This window comes from Engystomops pustulosus, chromosome 2 (assembly GCF_040894005.1).
Source record: "Engystomops pustulosus chromosome 2, aEngPut4.maternal, whole genome shotgun sequence".
In the NCBI taxonomy this organism is placed as follows: domain Eukaryota; kingdom Metazoa; phylum Chordata; class Amphibia; order Anura; family Leptodactylidae; genus Engystomops; species Engystomops pustulosus.
The window spans coordinates 164,605,774-164,628,793 of record NC_092412.1 but is presented as its reverse complement, the minus strand read 5'-3'; the positions used below and the strand labels follow the sequence as shown (position 1 = coordinate 164,628,793).

Genomic DNA, 23,020 nt, shown 5'->3' with positions numbered 1-23,020 from the left:
TATCCCAGTCTATGCCTTTAAGGTCTTCCCTTAGTTGCTGAAAATTTGCCCTCCTGAAGTTTAGAGTGTTGGTTGCCCCTTCACTAACGCTCTTAGTAAAGCGTAATACAAAATCAATGATATTATGGTCACTATTCCCCAGGTTCAACCCAACCTGTAGTTTTGATACCCTATCACAGTGGTGGCGAACCTATGGCACGGGTGCAAGAGGCAGCACTCAGAGCCCTTTCTGTGGGCACCCAGGCCATCTCCCCAGCACACCAGACAGAACTCAAAGAATCTTCCTGCAGTTCCAAGCAACTTAAAAGATGCGGCTTTCAGTCATATATTAAAGTGATACTTTGCTACTTGGGAATTTAGGAAGAGGAAGAATGAGTAGACAGGGCCGAATTATCTTTGGAGGACCTTCTGCTGGCCCCACAATTCTCTGAGTACAGAGGGACACTGGAAAGAAGCTAAAATGTTGCAAATTTTCCATCTTCTCCTCAGGAGGCCAATATGATCGAACGTTGTTGGGAACAGTAAGCAATAAGATACTGCTTTAATTTTTGGTTGGCACCTCGTGATAAATAAGGGGGTTTTGGCTCGCAGTTTGGGCACTTGGCCGCTAAAAGGTTCGCCATCACTGCCCTATCAGGTCTGTTGGTAAGGATAAGGTCCAGCAGTGCCCCCCCTCTTGTTGGCTCCAGGACTAGTTGCGACAGGTAATTGTCTTTTGTTGTTGACAAGAACCTGCTGCCTTTGAAGGACCTGCAGGTTTCTGCCCCCCAGTCAATATCTGGGTAATTGAAGTTCCCCATGATAAGTACTTCACCTTGCTTTGAAGCCGCATCCATTTCACGTATCAGCATTTCCTCTGCTGCCTCCATTATATTTGGAGCCTTATAACAAACCCCTAGTAATATTTTATTATTCTTTTTCCCTCCTCTTATCTCAACCCATAGGGACTCCACATTTGCGTTACTGATGTCATCTCGCAGGACGGGCTTGAGGCAAGAATTCACATATAAACAAACCGCTCCACCTTTTTTATTTATACGATCCTTTCTAAAAAGACTATAACCATCTATAGTAACAGCCCAGTCATAGCTACTGTCCAGCCATGTCTCGCTGATACCCACTATATCATATTTCCGCTCCAACATCAAGAGTTCCAGTTCCTCCATTTTGTTTGTGAGGCTTCTGGCATTTGTGCACATACATTTTATATGGTTTTCCCTGTCCGTATTCCTTTTGTCCTTATTCCCCAATCTCATTCCAGCCCCACTTCCTCCCCCATGGACTATGACTCTTCCCAGCTCTCTATGTACACTGTCTATTTGCCCTGCACAAGTGTAGCTGTCGCTTCCCCGCTCAGGTCCAACAGAGTTCACCATCTTTTTAGTGGTGCATGTAAGTGCATGGGCTTGCGAAATTTTACAGTAAAATCCTGCATTCCAAAATCCCAGCACAGACAGCTTTAAATACCTTTGCAAGCCATGTAATCCCCTAAAATGGTGCAAAGTCCAACAAAAGTGAGCAGCACAACCATTATTTAATGAGCCCTTTTGAGAGAATGTTGGAACCATGTAGTAGAACACAAATGGATGAATCTAGAATAGAAGCAGTATATCTGGGACCCAAGTATTTCTACACTTCAACACACTTTGAAAACTTGGAAGAAAGTGGTTGGTGGTATAGGGCTAAATAGAAATCAAGTGACAATCCGAGCTTTAGAACCTCTGGTCCCTAATATGAAGCTAGATCTCTGGGCGGAAAGGGATATACTTAGAATAGCTGATCTTAATGAGGACATAGGCTTAAAATCCTTTCAATGGTTTACAAACACAATTTGACCTCCCCAATAAGGTTTCTATCAATATCTCCAAATAATAAGTATTTTAACAGAAGGAAAAAAGGATAGTAAACGGCATCTATGGCGCCTTAGAAAATTATTTGAGTCCTCTGGGGAAAATAAGGGGCATATCAATTGCATATGATATACTTAATCTTCTAGAAAAAACAGACAAATTGAGTTTTATATTAAAATGTTAAAAATCATATTTAGGCGTGAAATATGATAACAACCAATGGGAAAAACTCTCAGGTAGACACAATTTGACAATGCATATCATCACATTGGAAGTCTGCACAAAAACTAGTGTAGGACAGTGGCTAGAAAGGTAATATAGGGTGTATATATTCCTTCCAGGTTACTTCCTTACTTCCCTGTGGTAAAGGGTTAATGCACTGACCAGAGACTGCATAGCCCTAATTACCAAGTGCAGCTGGGAAAAGGGGCTTTAACCCAGAGCTGCATACTGGGATGGAGCACTGTGTGAGAGACATTGCTCTGGAAGGCTTGCCAGCCATGTGTCACAAGCCGCTGTGAGTACGCTGTTTTGCTAGAGAGGGACTTGCTGATGTACAGGTAGTGCTCAGACAAGCTACCTTTTGTTTTCCGTTTTGTTTTCTTTTACTTGCTAGTAAAGCTGCATTGTTTTGGCTTCCAATAAAAGCTGCAAGGAAACCGCATTTCCGCTATCAAGCCTGTCTGTGTCTCTGGACTTTATTACATTAACCCTGCTACACTAGATTTAATAGAAGTATGTAATAAAGTAAACATATATAGGCATTATGAAGTAACAATGTCCACAAATTATATGCACTGCTGCCAATTAAAAGAAAGATCGGCCCTGTTTTTGAAAAATCCCCTTTCTTGGCTCTGTTATAAGTTTTAACTTGAATGGACCCTCTGGTGTGAGAGAAATCCCTCTAGGTAGCCCTGTTTAACAAAAAGGCTTTAATTAGGTCTTGTTGAAGTATTCTCTCTTTTGACATAAAGTGGAAGGAACTTCTGCTTCTGCCTGTAAAACAGTATACTGCAAGCAAAAATTATGATATGTGAATGTAATGTATGTTTGTATGTATGTAATGTTATCTATGTATTATCTTATGTATTAACTGTATATAAATTTTTGTATAAAAAAGTATTCAAACTCTTTGCTTAGTGTATACCCACACACAAACATACCCATACACTCAGCTTTATATATTAGATAACAAAATTGGGTTAAAGTGGTTACAAAGCAGAGCAACAAGGTCATTGTACTGTATATTAATGCATTTAAAGTGTAACGCACAGTTGGGGAGATCCTCTGACAACTATTTGAATGATACCTTAATCATGATAGTGGCTTCTTTCTTGCCTAAGATCGAGCCCTCAGACAAGACTCCAGGCTGTCATGGTGACAGGGTATTGGGGTAAAGATTCCATCCAATGCCAGCAGCATTTAAATCAGTGTTGGATTGTGGGTGTCAGCATTGGGTTTTCGCATAATGCAGCACCCACCATATATGACAAGGGATCAGCCTGTGAACCCTCTTCAGGCATCCTTAACAGCATTATGACATACACGTACTTTATAATGCAGTTAAAATATTAAAGGATAAACTGTTGCAGCCACAATTCAAAATGATAAAGCAAGCAACTTCCATAAACTTTAATTCAACTTTGTTTCACTTTTGACTATTCTTGGTCTTTGCCCGACTATCTTCAGTCTCAGACTAATACCCAACCTCCAGAGTTTCAAACATGCTCTTAAAACCCAGCTTTTTGGGCAAGCCTATCACACTCGCTAACTGCATATAATGTCAACTCTCCCTTTACTAATTCATCCTATGTCCTTCTCCTGTCGGTTATCTGGAAAACACCAGATATATACGAAGCTCCAAGCTTCTTTGCTGTCATTTTCACCGTGATATGAAGATGGCGGCTGATAGCAGGTTCAAGCAGCAGAATTTTTATTTATTAATTAATATTTTACTGTCCCCGTATTAAGAATAGTCGGACCAGTATACAAGCACTTATACCTCTTGTGTTAACTCCTCATAGACTCTAAGCTCTTGTGAGCAGGGCCCTCATTCCTATTGTTCCATATTACTGTTTGTGCTTTGTACTGTAATATTATATTTGTATATATCCCCTATGATTTGTAAAACGGTGAGCAATTTGATGGTGCTATATAAAGATTATTATTATTCACTAATACGACCTTTCCACTTTCAGAGCAAAACCTTCTCTATTTTATTGTAAATAAAAAATCCTTTCATTGGACAAGTCTAGTGAAATCAACAACTCATCAGTCTAATCTCCTTTTCATCTCTAAACTCCTGGAATGTTTGGTCTATTCTCAACTAATTACCTCTCTGCTATCCCCATCCTTGATCCCCTACAATCTGGTTTATGAAACAAGACACAAACTGCTTTATCTAAAGTCTCCAGTTATATCCTCACTTAACTCCAAAGGTGACTATTTCAGGATCTCTCGGTTTGATACTGTGGACCACCAACTCCTATTCAGGATGCTTCACTCAATTGGCCTCTTTGCTCTTTTAGTTTATTTCTTTGACTGCACTGTCAGAGTTCTTCAGGGCTCATTCCTAGGTCCTTTACTCTTTATCCCACTACACAGTCCCCATTGGACAAACCATCAGTATATTTATCAGAATACATCTGCATGTTACATCACCCCTGCCTTGCTCCAGAACAACACTGATTGTCTCTCTGCTGTGTCTAACATTATGTTCTCTCTGTTATAGCTCACTGTTTCCAAAACTCATCTTCTTGTCTTTCAGCCACCTAACTGATTCAACAATGACTTCTCAATTTCCTCCTGTGGTATCACCATAACCTCCAGGCAGGAGGTCTGCTGTCTTCAGCTTATGCTAGACTCATAACTCTCCTTTGTACTGTACATTCAATCAAATATAATATACTGCCTGTATAGAGGAACATTTAAAACCAAATTTTTATTAAGTAGTCAATAAAATAATGTATGCTGGAGCTCACACTAACAATAAACATGGAAGCCCAACAGACATCTAAGTGTCAAAAAAACAGGCTTGGATATATTGAGAGCCACTACTTCCATACAGTCAATGATCTGCCATTTCTTGTTAAATTTCGTCGGTGGATATTGGGATCACATCCACCTCCCAGATATAATCTTATAGGCAGAGTATTAGGGAGTTCCTATATTTTTGTAACACATTGTGTTGACAATAGGAGGGCTCAAACATATATATCCACTAATATGGTACACGACCAATTTATTAGTGTGTCAGGGGGTAATCAATATTTGAATTTTCTGTCTTCACCCCAAGGCATCACTTAACATGTATTTACAAAAAGGAGATGTGTATTGGTGGGCACAAAGTTTCCAAACCCAATAGTAACGAACACATCTTCAAGATCTGTAGCAAGGTGCACTGAGACGGTGTACTGGTGGACATGTGATTTACCACCCTGATGATGTGTAATACACCTTCCCAATGTCAACTATTTACATCTATTTACACCTTATTTACACCTGACGCGTTTCCCTGCAATTAGCAGTTCATCAGAGGTGGAATATAATCATACACGATATGGCACGTGTCGTGGGTTTAGGAATACAGTGCTTTAGTATAGTACAGTTGATCACTGTCCGCATCCACTTCGTGCCTAACACTAATAGCAGTAGCGTTTCATTTGTCAGATGTCAAAGTGCACTAAGTTAAAGTTGTTACTCATGATATTTTATTAGCATATGAGCTGTGTCCTGCTGACTGGCTATCTCAGCTACCAGCTCTAAATTTCTGCTCTCATCATGCTCTCATCATGCCATCATGCGTGTACTCGCGTCTATTTATAGTATTCGCTCCACCCTCAGGGGGTTGGTTCAGATTCCGGGAGCCAATCAAGTATAGTATCAAGCTGCCAACCAGAGGGGCAAGAAGAGAGCGTCATCCATGTAGGTGCGTCCCTTCCAACCAATCGCAGCAGCTCTACGTGCATTAGCTCCCTCACTTGTTTATATTATAAACCACGCCCCTAGATCCATCACTTTCTACAGTAGTCGTTTAAGGGGGATATTATTGCGAATGTAGCAGGCATATGTTAAACACATGTGTGAAATTGCCAGATAAATGGCAGCTATTCTTCTGCGAGTAGAGGTACATTATATCGGAGGGTGGATCCCAGCCCGAGGACACAGAGCACATCAGTACACCATCCGGACCGCCAGGATACAGGAAGCACTAGTACCATTATGATGGTTGCTTAGCAGGTCAACCCAAGCACTATTTAAGACCACAATGATCAAGATATTCATAAAGTACCATAGCTCCCCGGTATGTAAAGCAGAGGATTTAGATGAAACAAGTATAGATTATATGTTCATTGAGTCCATCATTTTGTAAGGTTTTTAAGGTGAAAATCCACCTGGATTCTCGTTGTATCACCTTACGGGTGAAGTCACCTCCCCTTGGGGATGGTTCCACCAGCTCTATGACCTGAAATTGTAGGACCCTGTGGTCACCATTGTGGTGCTCCCATACATGTCTCGATACAGCTGTATCCTCCTTGTTTTTAGTGTCGTTGACATGCTCCCTTATCCTCCTTCTGACTTCCCGTGTGGTTTGTCCAACATACTGGATGCCACAAATGCAGGTCATGAGATATACAATCCCTGCCGATTTGCAATTGGCAAAGTTGCGCATCCAGTATGTTTGGCCAGTAGTGGTACTTTGAAAGGATTTCCCAGTTAGAATATATTTGCAGGCTTTGCAGCCCCCACATCTAAACGCACCCTTGGGCTTATCAGGAAGCCAAGTTCCCTTACCTGTAAGAGGCTTCAGATGACTATGGACAATCATATCCTTGATATTTCGTCCTCGTTTGTACGTAATTGATGGGTAATCATCAATCGCATCAGCGATATCATTATCCATTTTGAGAATGCCCCAGTTCCTGCGCAGGATGTGATGTATTTCCCTGTGGCAGTTATCAAAGGTGCCAATTATTCTCAATTTGGAGTCTCCATCAGTCCATACTTTGGGATTCAGCAATGTGTTTCTCTGGCAGTTGAGTGCATGCTGATGTGCCTCCTTCAGTACTAAAGTAGGATAACCCCTCTCCATAAATCTATTACGGAGATCCTTGGCGGCTGATAAATAATCCCCAGTTGAAGAACAATTTCTTCGTACCCTTAGGTACTGACCTTTAGGGATACCCTTTTTCAAAGGAAGAGGGTGCCAGCTATTCCACTGCAGGAGGTTGTTGGTTGCAGTTGATTTTCGGAATAGCTTGGATTTCAATTTTCCTGTAGGAGACAATTCAATCGTTACATCCAAGAATGTTATCGATGCTGGGTTAATTTCCGATGTGAAGAACAAACCCAGTTGATTGGCGTTCAATATCTCCACAAATTCACAAAAGAGTTCTTTAGTGCCGCTCCAGACAATCAGGACATCGTCGATGAACCTCAGCCACAAAACTATGGCCGAGGTCCATCGCTCGTATTCCTCCTGGAACACAACCTCCCTCTCCCACCAGCCCAGGTAGAGATTCGCATATGTGGGGGCGCATGGGCTCCCCATTGCAACTCCCCTGAGCTGGTGGAAGATTCTGCCCTCAAAGAGAAAGAAATTCCTTGTCAGGATAAAGTCCAATAACTTGAGAACAAAGTTATTGTGGGCCGAGAAATGGACACCCCTCGTTTTAAGGAAATCGCCCACCGCCTGACAACCCTTGTCATGTGGGATGGAACTATACAGAGCCTCCACATCGAGGCTCGCCAGTAGAGTCCCTGTCGGAAGTTCAACCTCATCAATCTGCCTCAGAACATCCATGGTGTCCCTTACATAAGATGGGAGGGCCACTACGAATGGTCGCAGTATCTCATCAATATAGATGCTCACATTTTGTGTCAGACTGTTGACCCCCGACACAATGGGCCTCCCCTTTAGTGGGGTCACCCCCTTATGTATTTTGGGTAGGGAGTAGAACGTGGCCATGCTGGAATTATCGGGATACATAAATTTCCATTCCTTCTCTGAGATCAATCTGGTATCTCTTGCCTCATCTAGGATCTGTTTCAACTCCCGGCCAAATTGTTCACTCGGGTTAGTAGACAATTTCTTGTAACAATGTTGATCTTTAAGCACATTGCAACATACTTATCCCTTTCCAGCACGACCACGTTCCCCCCCTTATCCGATGGCTTGATGATGATTGTGGGATCACTACTTAAGTTTCTTAATGCTTCCTGTTCACCCCTGGAGAGATTAAATTGTGTTGTGCCTCTCATGTTTAGAGCACATAACTGGTCTGCCACAACCTTCAGGAAAACATCAATTGGAGAGCCATCACCCACTGGTGCTAGATTTTTTGATTTTGGTCCTAGATTCGTAAAAGTCGTTATGAAAGTCGGGCATATCTTCCTCCGTAAGTCCTAATTCAAAACACTTTTTCCTATCATGTAATTTAAAGAATGTTTTCCACTTGAGTCTGCGACAAAATAAATTCAAATCCTTAACCCACTCAAAAATATCCACCTGTGGAACAGGGACAAAGGACAGTCCTCTTGATAGGACATTTCTCTCCTCATCAGTTAAGACTCTCTCTGAAAGATTGATAATTTGGAGCCTGTCATTAGTAGAGTTAGAAGGGAGGGTTATGTTTTTTGAGGTTCTTTCTGTCCCCTTAGTAGGTAGTTTGAGATGGGTAACTCCTGTCCTAAAAAATGTTCTCTTTCGGAGCTGTTCGAGGGTTCCCCTCTTCCACCTCTTCGACCCCTACTGCCTCTCCCTCCTCTACTGCCTCTACCTCTGCCCCTTCCTATGTTGGGGCCTTTCACTTCTTTACCCCGATTTCCCCTTCCTCTTTGGGATTGTGAGCCCTCGGAATCCGACGGATCCCAATCCGATGAGGATTGCTCACAGTCACTTGTCACGTGAGTCTTTGTAAGAAAGTCTAAAACTCTTCCTTCCTTGAAATCCAATGTATCCCTACAGTACTGAAAATGTTTTCTTTCCTTAATGTGTGCAATGAATTTCTCAATATTCTGTTGTAAGTGATTCTCTTTCTTGGCAAAATCGGGGTGACTTGAGAATTTTTTTACACTCTCAATGCCCTCATCTAACAGTTTAGTATTGGTTTGTAGGAGGCTTTTTTCTTCCTCCAATAGGAGTCCCATTAATCTCAAAGAGGATTCAATTGATTCCTTTTCCCACTTGGACATTAATGTTGGTGATCTAATTCGTTCCGCTGGTAAAAGGCCGATCCTTAATCCACGAGGTACGATCTTATTCTGAATGTATATATCTAGGGTCTGAACCTCCCAGAAAGATCGCACTTGATTTTTGTAAGTGCGAGTTAATTTCCTGAAGGCCGCCGATATACTGATACTCTGCCCCTGGGTCTGGAGTTCACCCTCCGAGAATACCTCCCTCACATCTTCTAGCCAACCCTCTGTATTCACTTTGCCCGCTAGGAATCCTGCCATCCCTCAATAACCCTGAATTATTCGTCAAAACCAAATGCTCAAGGATAATTACAATTGATGTCCCTATCAAAAATTCAAATATAATATACTGCCTGTATAGAGGAACATTTAAAACCAAATTTTTATTAAGTAGTCAATAAAATAATGTATGCTGGAGCTCACACTAACAATAAACATGGAAGCCCAACAGACATCTAAGTGTCAAAAAAACAGGCTTGGATATATTGAGAGCCACTACTTCCATACAGTCAATGATCTGCCATTTCTTGTTAAATTTCGTCGGTGGATATTGGGATCACATCCACCTCCCAGATATAATCTTATAGGCAGAGTATTAGGGAGTTCCTATATTTTTGTAACACATTGTGTTGACAATAGGAGGGCTCAAACATATATATCCACTAATATGGTACACGACCAATTTATTAGTGTGTCAGGGGGTAATCAATATTTGAATTTTCTGTCTTCACCCCAAGGCATCACTTAACGTGTATTTACAAAAAGGAGATGTGTATTGGTGGGCACAAAGTTTCCAAACCCAATAGTAACGAACACATCTTCAAGATCTGTAGCAAGGTGCACTGAGACGGTGTACTGGTGGACATGTGATTTACCACCCTGATGATGTGTAATACACCTTCCCAATGTCAACTATTTACATCTATTTACACCTTATTTACACCTGACGCGTTTCCCTGCAATTAGCAGTTCATCAGAGGTGGAATATAATCATACACGATATGGCACGTGTCGTGGGTTTAGGAATACAGTGCTTTAGTATAGTACAGTTGATCACTGTCCGCATCCACTTCGTGCCTAACACTAATAGCAGTAGCATTTCATTTGTCAGATGTCAAAGTGCACTAAGTTAAAGTTGTTACTCATGATATTTTATTAGCATATTAGCTGTGTCCTGCTGACTGGCTATCTCAGCTACCAGCTCTAAATTTCTGCTCTCATCATGCCATTTTCTCTCTCTAACTCAGTACAGCTTTATTTCGCTCTCTGCCTCTCTGCATGCGCGCTTTTGCAGCATGCAGCCCTAGACAATTTCCAGAATCGTCCCTTTTCTTACAAATGAAACCTCTAAAACACTTATTGTTGCTCTGGTTCATTCTCGTCTAGATTACTTTAACTCCCTACTAATTGGTCTTTCACTTAACTCTTTGCTCTACAATCTTTTCTTAATGTAGAAGCTAGACTTGTCTTTCAGTGTAGACACCACATGGATACCTCCAGTATGTGCCAGTTACTGCACTGGTTGCCTGTCAACGCCTGAATACAATTTTAACGTATCGCCCTTGTATACAAAATGTGAATAGAATTTAAACTGATCACCCTCATTTAAAAAGTTCTCCAAAGTACTGCACCTCCCTACCTCTCCTCTTTCACCTCAATCTATCACCCAGTCTGCCCCCCCCCCTTTTAATTGTAAATATACCTGTGAACTGTAAGGCACTGCAGAATTTGATGGCACTATATAAATAAAGATTTATTATTATTATTATTTGTAAAGTTGCTATCATGTTAGCACTGAAAATGTGGAAAAAACTGTAACTGTATATGTGAAACTGCATAAAAAAAAGCATGGCAGCTTTTTTTTTTTTTTTAGTAACCTTATTTTTCTTTGTTTAACCAATAGCAGAAAGTACTGATAAAGAATCTGACTCCAGTTCAAAATCCATCAAATCAATGAAGAAAAAGGCAGCTATAGTGTCTAAAGGTGAAACTTCTACGGATGTAAAAAAAAGAAAGAAAAAAGGTATTAAACATACATTACTGCATGATTTTAAAACTATAATATTTCCCTTTTGGCCAAAACAATAATGAAATCCTTAACAATTCTTAACCCCTTAACGACTTGGCCTTTTTTAGTTTTTTTACTTCCATTTTTCACTCCCCACCTTCAAAAATCTATAACTTTTTAATTTTTCCACATAAAGAGCTCTGTTATAGCTTATTTTCTGAATAACAAATTGCACTTCGTAGTGACGGTATTTAATATTCCATGGCGCGTACTGGGAAGCGGGAAAAAATTCCAAATGCAGTGAAAATGGTGAAAAAACACATTTGATTTTGCCATCTTCTGGCGGCAATAACTTTTTCATACTTTGGTGTACGGAGCTGTGGGTGGTGTCATTTTTTGCGACTTTTGATGGCGTTTTCATTGCTATCATTTTTAGGACTGTGCGACCTTTTGATCACTTTTTATAAAATTTTTTATATTTTCCAAAATGGCAAAAAAATTTCATTTTCGAATTTGGACGCTATTTTCCGTTACGGGGTTAAACGCAGTGAAAAACCGTTATTATATTTTTATACATCCGGCATTTTCAGACGCGACGATACCTAATGTGTTTATGATTTTTACTGTTTATTAATATTAATATCAGTTCTAGGGAAAGGGGGGTGATTTGAATTTTTAGGTTTTATTATTATAATTTTTCTTTTTACTTTTACTATTTTTCAGACTCCCTAGGGTACTTTAACCCTAGGTTGTCTGATCGATCCTACCATATACTGCCATACTGCAATATGGCAGTATATGGGGATTTTAATAATTCAAAATAGAGCAGTGACTGCCTGTAAATAGGAACATTAAAAATATAAATCTTTATTAATTATAAAGGTAAAAGTTCGGCCTATAGCCAAAGAATTCTTGCATTAATTTCATGCATATACAGGCTTAGGTACCTCTTTTAGGACCAAAACATCTTCCAGCACTCTGCCTGAATATTGGGGATGGAGGATATACAGATAATGATCTATCACCTCACTAGTTACCCATGTTACTTAACAGTGGCGTCTGGAGTGTCACTTGGTCACAATTCTTACGGGGTATTAACCCCCTAGAGGACCTACTAACGTGCTGGTGTAAAAAGCCAAGGATAGGGTATGGCTTCCACCCATATATAAAAATCTTATGAGGTGCCGTGTAGCAGTAACATACAGCTGCACGGTCACACACTTACACACCGAACACGTTTCCCTGCTACTGATCGACGTAGCAGGGTATTGACCAATGGGATTCGACTACACCACTGTAAAAACCCCGCCTAATCATGACGGACCAAAGACGTCACCTGATCCACCAATCACCAGGGTTGTGGTGGAGTCTCCACCCCCTTCAAATCATGGCCAATCCCATTGCAGTAATGCAGTGACATGAGTAAATAAATATTTACACGGGACGTTACAGTTGCAGACATGTATGGTAAGTGCCTAAAAAGACAAGTAAACATGCCGATATAGGCTTACTGTACATCGAGATTCAGGGTCAGAGTCTCAAGACAGACCCCAGCCAATACCATAGAGGGAGTAAATAGCAACAATAACATTTTCCAGAGGATCCAGTAACATACTGGTTATATGAAGCAAGTATATGTTAATTGCTCATTCAATCCTTCAGGCTGTATCGTTCTGAAGGTAAAAATCCATCTGGATTCATGCTGCAATAATTTTCGTCTGAAGTCCCCTCCTCTTGCGGAAGGTACCACATCCTCTATGGCTTGGAATTGTAGCACCTTATGGTCACCACCATGATGTTGCCACACATAGCGTGCTACAGCTGTGTCTTCACCATTTTTGCTTCCATTGACATGGTCCCTAATCCTTCTCCTGAATTCGCAACTTGTCTGTCCCACGTACTGCATCCCACAGCTGCAGGTCATCAGATAAACGACTCCAGTAGTCTTACAATTGTCAAAGGCCCTTATCCAGAAAGTCTTTCCAGTGGTCGTACTACGGAAAGACTTCCCCAACCGGATGTACTTACAGGCCTTACAGCCACCACACCTGAAGGTCCCCTTGGGTTTCTCAGGGAGCCATGTCCCCTTTCCTGTCTGTAGTTGGAGGTGACTGTGGACTACTACATCTTTGATATTGCAATCTCTTCTGTAAGTGATTGAGGGAAAGTCAATCGCGTCCATGATATCTTTATCCATTTTGAGAATGCCCCAGTTGTCAGATAAGATTTTACGCACCAGTTGATGGCACCCATCAAACGTGCCTATTATCCGTACTTTCTGATCATCAATCTCACGTTGCCTTGGTTTTAAAAGATCGTTTCTCTGTCTTGTCAGAGCATGATGGTGTGCACCCTCAGAATTTGTGAGGGATAGCCCTTGTCCATGAATCTCCTCTGAAGATCATTAGCCGCTGCCAGGTAATCCCCCGTTGCAGAGCAGTTCCTCTGCATTCTCAAATACTGGCCTTTTGGTATACCCAAAAGGGGAACCAGGTGCCAGCTCTGCCAGCACAACAAGCTGTTCGTTGCCGTGGGTTTCCTAAAGACCTTTGTTTTGAGATCTCCCGAAGGAGTAACGGAGATTGTAACATCCAGGAACGTGATCTCAATAGGGCTAATCTCAAAGGTAAAGAATAGACCCAGCTCGTTTAAATTGAGCTTCTGGACAAATTCAACGAAGGATTCCTTGGTGTCATTCCAAAAAATGAGGATATCATCAATGAACCTCAGCCATAATAATATGGCCGAGGTCCATTCCTCCAAGTCCTCCTGGAAAACCACCTCCCTCTCCCACCAGCCCAGGTAGAGGTTTGCATATGTGGGAGCACATGGGCTCCCCATTGCAACCCCCCTGAGCTGGTGGAAGAACTTCCCCTCAAAGAGAAAATAATTTCTCCTGAGAACAAAATCCAGTAGTCTCAGGACCAGACCGTTATGTGTCATGTGGTGCACCCATTTTGTTTTCAAAAAATCTCCCACAGCCTCACAGCCCTTAGAGTGTGATATAGAGCTGTAAAGGGCCCAAACTGGCAAACAGAGTGCCCGCTGGGAGCACCACTTCATCAATCCTTCTCAAAACGTCCATAGTGTCTCTCACATAAGAAGGAAGTGAGGTGACAAATGGACGCAACAGGGTATCCAATCCACTCCTGACACAATCGGTCTCCCTTTTAGGGGAGAAAGCCCCTTATGAATCTTAGGGAGGGAATAAAACGTGGCCGTGCTGGGGTGGTCTGGGAGCATAAAGTCTAGTTCACTTTTAGAGATGAGCTTATACCTCAGTGCATCATGTAGAATCCCTGAGAGTTCCTGACGAAATGTCCCCATGGGATTCCCAGACAGTATTTTGTAACGATGTTTGTGCTTCAGGATCCCAAGGCACATCTCGACATATTTCTCCCTCCCCAGCACAACCACGTTCCCACCCTTATCAGAAGGTTTGATCACAATTGTTGAATCGTTACCAAGGTCTCTTAACGCTCACTGTTCACCATAAGTCAAATTTGGTCGCATTCCATCCAAGGTTTGTACATCCAATAACTGGTCGGTCACCAACTTTAAAAACACATCAATGGGAGAATTATCCCCAAGGGGTCTCAAGATCTGGGTCTCAAGTCTGTGAAAGGGCCCTGTCCTGGGGTCCTTTCACCTTCCTCGAGTAGTGTTTGGAGATTATAAAAGTCTGGCCTATCCTCTTCGGACAAACCCAGTCGTCTATTGTGGATTTTAAAAAACTTTTTCCACTTAAGACGTCTACAGAATAAATTCACATCTTTGACCCACCCAAAGATGTCACAATGGGGGACAGGGACAAAGGATAGTCCTTTTGAAAGGACATTAATTTCATCCCTTGAGTCTCTTGAGACTCTGACCCTGAATCTCAATTGTGTATGTTATTATATATGAATCTATGCTGTGGATGACGCAATATGGACCCACTGAATTATTAAGTACTGCATTCCCGTATGATGCTACTAACACTTCTGGATCAACTTTTTCCCTGTGATGTTTATGTGCTTTTGTGTTGAATTCTCTGAGATGGCTTGGCACCTGATCTGAACTTGCTGTCCCATATGCACAGTAAGCCTATATCGGCATGTTTACTTGTCTTTTTAGGCACTTACCATACATGTCCGCAACTGTAACGTCCCGTGTAAATATTTATTTACTCACGTCACTGCATTACTGCAATGGGATTGGCTGTGATTTAAAGGGGGTGGAGACTCCACCACGACCCTAGTGATTGGTGGATCAGGTGACGTCTTTGGTCCGTCATGATTAGGCAGGGTTTTTACAGTGGTGTAGTCGAATCCCATTGGTCAATACCCTCCGGCGATGGGCGGAGCTTAGGCTATATATAGCCGCGCGTGCACGTGCGACGCGCAGCCAAACTAGTGCCCGCGTGTTGTCTAGGTAGTCAGTCAGTGCTGTGTGCAAAATACATTAGCCAGTGAGGTAGGAACTAATAATATAGAAAGTATACTGGCTTGAATCTGGTGCACGATCCAGTGAGAACCACTGACCCAGACACAAATATGGCACATCGACAATATCTAGACGGGCCATGGCGTGAATAAGTGTGAGATGGCACACCATTACAAGGTCTATATGTGCTATATCTCTATTGAATACCTCTGATGAACTGCTACGTCGATCAGTAGCAGGGAAACGCGTTAGGTGCATAGGTGTAAGTGTGTGACTGTGCAGCTGTATGTTACTGCTACACGGCACCTCATAAGATTTTTATATATGGGTGGAAGCCATAGGATTAATATCTTTGGGGATTGAATACCCTATCCTTGGCTTTTTACTCCAGCATGTTAGTAGGTCCTCTAGGGGGTTAATACCCCATAAGAATTGTGACCAAGTGACACTCCAGCCGCCACTGTTAAGTAACGGGGGTAACTAGTGAGGTGATAGAAAGGTAAAGGGAAAGACAGCAATCCTAGGTAATTACGATTTGAGTGGTGCTCGCAGCTGGGGATCCGGTGCTCAGAGTCCCATAATCAGCATAAGGAATGGAGAGAGCCACAGCACGGTACGATTCAGTTCCAAAAAGTCTTTATTGTAACATCATCCAAGCATAAAAATTGCGACGTTTCGATTCCAGTTGAATCTTTCTCAAGCATAGGTATCATTACAAAGGTTAAGACATATATAGAAAAAAGTGATAGTGACATCATATCCTGTGTAGCGTGATCATCCAATAAAATTCATTATCAGTGTTCAAGTTTACAATGTATATATCGCAGCAAAAATGTAAAATATACAATACATATCTTAAAACATCTGGTGCCCCGTAAACATATACATAATATAAAATAAAGAGGAGAAGGTGCACTGACATAAACAAACACCTCCGTGTGTCTTGGTCCCACACATGTGTATTGTTAAGGTAATTGGCCCATCCTTAAACCAACTACTGAAATCATAAGGAGACAATGGGAATCAGAGAGGAAGCATTTGATCTCAATGGAGTTACACCTATCTACACTTGCAGAATATTACAAGGCTAAAAGGATCCCAAGGAGCATGCGGTCACATTTGCGGCCAAATTTATTTCCACGGGACACTGCTTTCTGTACAAAATTGGTTCAGATAGCCAATAAATTCTCATTTGATGTAATGCTGCTCAACATAGAGCATCTTCAGAACCACATCAAAGAGAGTAAGACTAAGTGCATGAAATATGATGCTGAACTCAAAAATGTATTAACAACTCAAGAATTTAATGAATTTATGGAAAAACATATGAAGTTCTTGGACCAGTTTAAATCAGAACAGGAATCCATTAAGCGCCAGAAATGGCACCCTGACCTTGAAGATTATAAGAAAGGGACTGTATATAAATGGCAAGCTCCTGACAATGCTTTCTCCTCTCAAAACACAACCAAAAAGGAAGAAAAGAGGTTGGGGTCAGAGGAATCAAGACACAGAATCTTCTGATGAATCGTCTAGTGTTGCCTCTACATCGGCTTTTTTAGGACAACGAGACAAAACAACAGCAAGAAATACAGACGGGGAGGGAGGAAATACGAAAGAAGCCGCAAAAGGATACACCACCCGCTCCAAATTACACCGAAGGACTAGACATGGAACAAAATCTTGAAAATAATCTTGTTGTTAATATCTCGTCTGTACAACCTACCGAAACAGAATTGAGAGTTCTGAATAAGGGACTAACATTCTCACCACAAAACAAGATAGACTGGTTCACATATGAATGTGATTTGTTTTCATTTTTCAGATGCATCAGGCTAAAAGCGTTTTTTTATGACCAGACCAACACTCTCTCTGATGCTCCAAGTAACACCATTGATCCTCCTGTGATTCCAGATTCTCTGTATTCTACCCCTACCAGTGTGAGTACTAGGCCTTTTGGTTCGCCACAGGCGAGACATGAACCTAAATGTGCATTTAGCTCTAGCCTAGTTGGCTTAGCCAACCCGAGTGAGTTCCAACCTTCACACACTAATAGAGCTGTGGAAACATATATTCAAATTGTCAAAAATAAATTTAATGCTCTAAAACATGATACGACCCAAACCTTGACTAGACCTAACATGACATCGGAAGAGATTGTAGCCCTGGGTGGGCTGGCTGGTGCCCATCACCTCAAGATCAAACTAGCCGATAAGGGCGGGGCCATCATGGTGATGGACACCACCCAGTACATCCAGGAGGCCCTACGCCAACTTGGCGATCCCGAGGTATATTCGAAATGTATATGTGATCCTAAACCTGACATTTCTAAAAAGATTAATATTTTAGTTGACCATGCCTTTGCCACTGATTTGATTGACAAGAAACTCCACTCTTTTTTGTTAACATCGCACCCTATTACACCTGTGCTATATCTACTGCCAAAAATCCATAAAGATCTAAAACCCCCCCCGGGTAGACCTATAGTAGCGGGCATCTCTACCCGCTCATATGTTAGAGACACCACTGATTTTATTAATAAATTGAGTACTCTGGAGGTAGGAAATGAAGACATACTGGTATCGTTTGATGTGGTTAGTTTCTATACGCGCATAGACCATGAGAAAGGAACTATGGCGGTGGCTGAAGCCATACATGATTGGCAGCTAGAAGATAATGGCAAGGAATTCATTATTTCTCTCTTGGAAATTGTGCTACAATGTAATTACTTTTTGTTTCAGTAAGACTTTTATGTACAAAAACGTGGCGTTGCCATGGGCAATGTTGCACCAACTTATGCGAAAATTTTTATGGCCTGGTTTGAAGAAAAATTTGTGTACCCATCCAGCCACTTCCACCAAGGCTGGATGAGTAACATAGATGACATATTCTTTCTTTGGAAGGGTGATGAGGAAGGCCTTCTAACTTTTGCCCATGAAATCAATCTCCACGTACCAGAACTAATATTCACTATGGTCAAATCAAAAGACCATTTACAATTTCTTGACACTGTGGTTCGTATCAGCGGTAGACAACTATTGACTGATCTATATTCAAAAACGACGGATAAAAATAGTCTCCTGCTATACAGTAGCAACCATCCTATTAACATGCTGAACTCCCTCCCATATAGTCAACTTCTACGGGTTAGGAGGATTGTTGCAGATGAAAATAAAGTGGACGCACAACTGAATGCGATGTGTCTAAAATTTGAGAAAAGAGGTTATCCCCAACGTTTACTAACACGTACAAAAAACAGAGTCAGCGCCAATGATAGTGAAACACTCTTGCGACCTACCCATAAAAACACAGAAGGTACCATTAGAATTCCCTGTATGTCAACCTACTGCCCAGTTAGCACAAAAGTGGCAAACATCCTTAGAGAGAGTTGGTCAATAGTTCGTGACTCCCTACCTGGCATTAGTGAATTTCATAACCCTCCGATTATGGCATACAGAAGAGCTAAGAATTTGGGCGACCGTCTAGTACATGCTGACACACAGACAGAGGTGGATAGAGTGCCTAAAAGAACTGGTTGCTTTCCTTGTTTAGGCTGCTGTAACTGTAACAGTATGCTAAAGGGGGATACTTTTTATCATCCGCAAACAGGTAGAAAATATCATATCAAACAATATTATACTTGCTCTTCAATGTACATCATCTATTTAATTCAATGCCCATGTGGCCTTTTATACGTTGGCGAGACCACCTAAGAGTGCCGCCTACGTATAAATCAACATAAATCCACAATTCGAACTGGAAAAATGGACCTTCCCCTCCCAGATCATTTTCACAAACACCACCACAATGTCTCGCAACTCAGATTTCGAATTATTGATGAGGTACAAAGACATCGTAGAGGTGGGGATAGAGAAAGAACGTTAAAGCGACTCGAATTAAAATGGATTTTTGAACTTAACACTCTTGAACCATCTGGGCTCAACAGAGAATTTAAAATGGGAGGGATTATCTAACTGCCCCTTTAGGATACTTACGCATCACTTGTCCGTTTTATGATATATGTTCTTCCAATAGTGTTCATATGTAGTGACATTGTGCACTTACCTTTTATGATTATTTTAATTGTATAGAAGCAATGGCTATATGGATAATCATTATTTTTACTATTTTTCACAGATATATGCACAAATGGCCCTAATCCACTTTTGCACCCATACTTACCTGTCCTTATCGATTAGACTCATCTTTTGCTCCTTGACCGGGATTACCATAATGAATAGGTACGACAACACTTTGTCCATTCGGATGTCTTCATGGGTCTGTTTTTCTGTAGCTTGGAGGTGTGTATATGTTTTTCCCTGAATTGTCATCGTATTTGAGTTACCTGATATTCTTTTGGACAAATACGTGGGCATGAAAAATCTGACTCATGATATGCCAGGATTCTTTTGGCATGAGCTGAAGGTAGTGCCATTCACGTTCGGTCCATTTAGCCCGTATGGAGTACCGTATGGGGACATGTGCTGGGATCGGACATTACCAGTTATGGTTTCAGTTAACCCTTTCCATGCCACCCCCCTGGTACCAAAATAGAGGCATAAGAACTCATAGATTATGAAATGTGTGTTTCAGATGAATGTATGTACCTCCGAATACCTTTTCTCTCCCATTTTTCAATTTTTTGACCCACCAGACTCCTTTGTCTGGATCTACATGGACACAGTGGCTTGCCTTTTAATATCCCGCTACAAAATAACCATATCCTCATGAATTATATTTTTAAACGCTATATGCATAGTTACCTCTTATTATTCTATGTCTCTTTGCTTTTAAGATGGGACAGACTCATCTATGACAGTGTTTTTACTAAGCCCATTAGCGTAATCTCAGTATACTTATGGAGGGATCACATGACCGGAGTAGCAGTCACATGACCGGAGCCTGAGTTTGAGCCATGGAGCCCTCTGAATCCAACTGGTTTACTTGATCACCATGACAACGGCAATGATTACACAAGCGCAGTAGAGCTCCTGGACCTCTGACGATAGGATGGGCCAATTACCTTAACAATACACATGTGTGGGGCCAAGACACACGGAGGTGTTTGTTTATGTCAGTGCACCTTCTCCTCTTGTATTGTATATTATGTATATGTTTACGGGGCACCAGATGTTTTAAGATACGTATTGTATATTTTACATTTTTGCTGCGATATATACATTGTAAATTTGAACACTGATAATGAATTTTATTCGATGATCACGCTACACAGGATATGATGTCACTATCACTTTTTTCTATATATGTGTTAACCTTTGTAATGATACCTATGCTTGAGAAAGATTCAACTGGAATCGAAACGTCGCAATTTTTATGCTTGGATGATGTTACAATAAAGACTTTTTGGAACTGAATCGTACCGGGTGCTGTGGCTCTCTCCATTCCTAGTGAGGTGATAGATCATTATCTGTATATCCTCTGTCCTCAATATTCAGGCAGAGTGCTGGAAGATGTTTCGGTCCTAATAGAGGTACCTAAGCCTGTATATGCATGAAATTAATGCAAGAATTCTTTGGCTATAGGCCGAGCTTTTACCTTTGTAATTAATTAGGATTTATATTTTTAATGTTCCTATTTACAGGCAGTCACTGCTCTATTTAGAATTTTTGAGATTTGAGGTGGAACAAAACTTTTTGAATTGGAAGGCAGCAGTCCTTCAATACGGTTTCTATATGGGGATTTTACTCCTCATTCATTACAATGTGCTGATAACACATTGTAATGAATGGGTTAAAATGAGACTGCTGCGGGCCTTCGTGAGACCCGATGCTGTGATGGCAACGGATCACCGCTCCCCGTGACGTCATCGGGGAGCGACGGCAGCATTGCCGGCAGCGATCGCCGTGAAGGCACCCGCGATCAGTGCTAGCACCGATCGCGGGTGTCACCGGTAAGCCTTTGCTGCAATATGCAGGAAAGACTTACCGGCTATGGAGAGGGCTCGTCCCGCGAGCCCTCTCCATGCACCGGGACCCGGCGTCGGGAAGGGGGTTAAACAACAGGTTAGATGCATCACCGTTAAAATACATTACAGTGCAAGAAAAATAAAATATTGTGATTTGTGGATATTGTATTGTAATTAAAGCATTTTTTTTTCTTAGTAGATAACAAACAGTGCCTACCACAAAATATTTCTGAAGGCCATTGCAGAGTGTGAATTTGTTATTTGGGATCCACCATATGTTCCGTAGTGGGCAGCTGCTAATATAAAATATCTTGCCAAATGCTTCCATAATGTTTGTAGCTGAGCGATGCTGAATAAATTGTGAATATTTGCTTTATCAAACTAAGTGACGGTATCGTTTGTTCTTTTCAATATTTTTCAATATGACAGATTCACTTTATGGAAAACTTTGTACCATGAGCTTAACCGCTTAATGACGAGGCCCTTTTTTGTTTTTTCATTTCCATTTTCACTCCCCACCTTCAAAAACCTAACTTTTTAAAAATTTTTACAGGTAAATAGCTTTGTGATGGTTTGTTTTCTGCTAACAAATTGCACTTCATAGTGATGGTATTGAATATTCCATGCTGTGTAATTTTTTTCCTGCTTCCCAGTGGAAGCAGGAAAAAAATCCAAATGCAGTGAAAATGGTGAAAAAAACCCATTTGAGTCATTTTCTTATGGGCTTGGATTTTACAGCTTTCACTGTGCGCCCCACATGACATGTCTACTTAATTCTTGGGGTTGGTGCGATCACGGGGGATACAAAATTTGTATGGGTTTTATAATGTTTTCATACATTTACAAAAATGAAAACCTCCTGTACAAAAATGTTTTTTTCTTTTTAATTTTGTCGTCTTCTGGCGCTAATAACTTTTTCATACTTCGGTGTGTGGAGCTGTCAGTGGTGTCATTTTGTGCAACTTTTGATGAAGTTTTCAATGCCACCATTTTTAGGACTCTGACCTTTTGATCAAACTATGGCAATGTATAGGGATTTTCCACCTCATTCATTAAAATCTGCAAATCGCACATTGTAATAAATGGGTTAAAACGAGACAACCTCGGGTCTTTGGAAAACCCGAGGCTGTCATGGTGACCGATCACCGCTGTCCGATGACATTGTGGGGAGCGTTGATTGTCACCAAGATGGCAGCGGCCATCTTTTTGAAGCCGCTGGCACTATAACACAGGGCGGCACTATAACACGGGGTACTATTACAGCATGTGTCGGAAGCTGTTAAACTTTGAGTGATAATTAATTTTTAAACAAATTTCTTATTTAACAAAAATGTACGAATATTTGCTTTTGGAGTTTAAAAGATCAGTCATTTTGTGATGTTCAAATTATTCTCAAGGGTCTTCAAAATGCAATGATGAAGATGATGAGGACACTGCGAAGAACACAAACAAAAAGGGAAAGAAAGGGAGAAAAAACAAACAGGTATGGAAAAAAATATATGCATAGCTCCAAAATTTTGTTATAGATTTGATGCTTCTTCTACCTAATCCATTTGATATGTTGTATATATATTGTTTATAACTTAGTGCTCCGTTCATCTGCCTGGGTGCAAGGCC

The 23,020-nt window shown here is 41.1% G+C and overlaps 1 protein-coding gene across 3 annotated transcripts in view; it reads left to right on the top strand.

Moving 5' to 3' along the window:
- Positions 1-23,020, top strand: part of TULP1 (TUB like protein 1) — a 264,106-nt gene that overhangs the window by 80,274 nt on the left and 160,812 nt on the right. For 2 of the 3 annotated variants that reach the window (XM_072137212.1, XM_072137210.1), the window contains 2 exons: positions 10,951-11,070; positions 22,801-22,886. In XM_072137212.1, coding sequence (XP_071993313.1) covers positions 10,951-11,070; positions 22,801-22,886 — 206 coding nt within the window. The remainder of the gene's footprint in view (positions 1-10,950; positions 11,071-22,800; positions 22,887-23,020) is intronic. The other variant, XM_072137211.1, reaches the window with a different exon arrangement.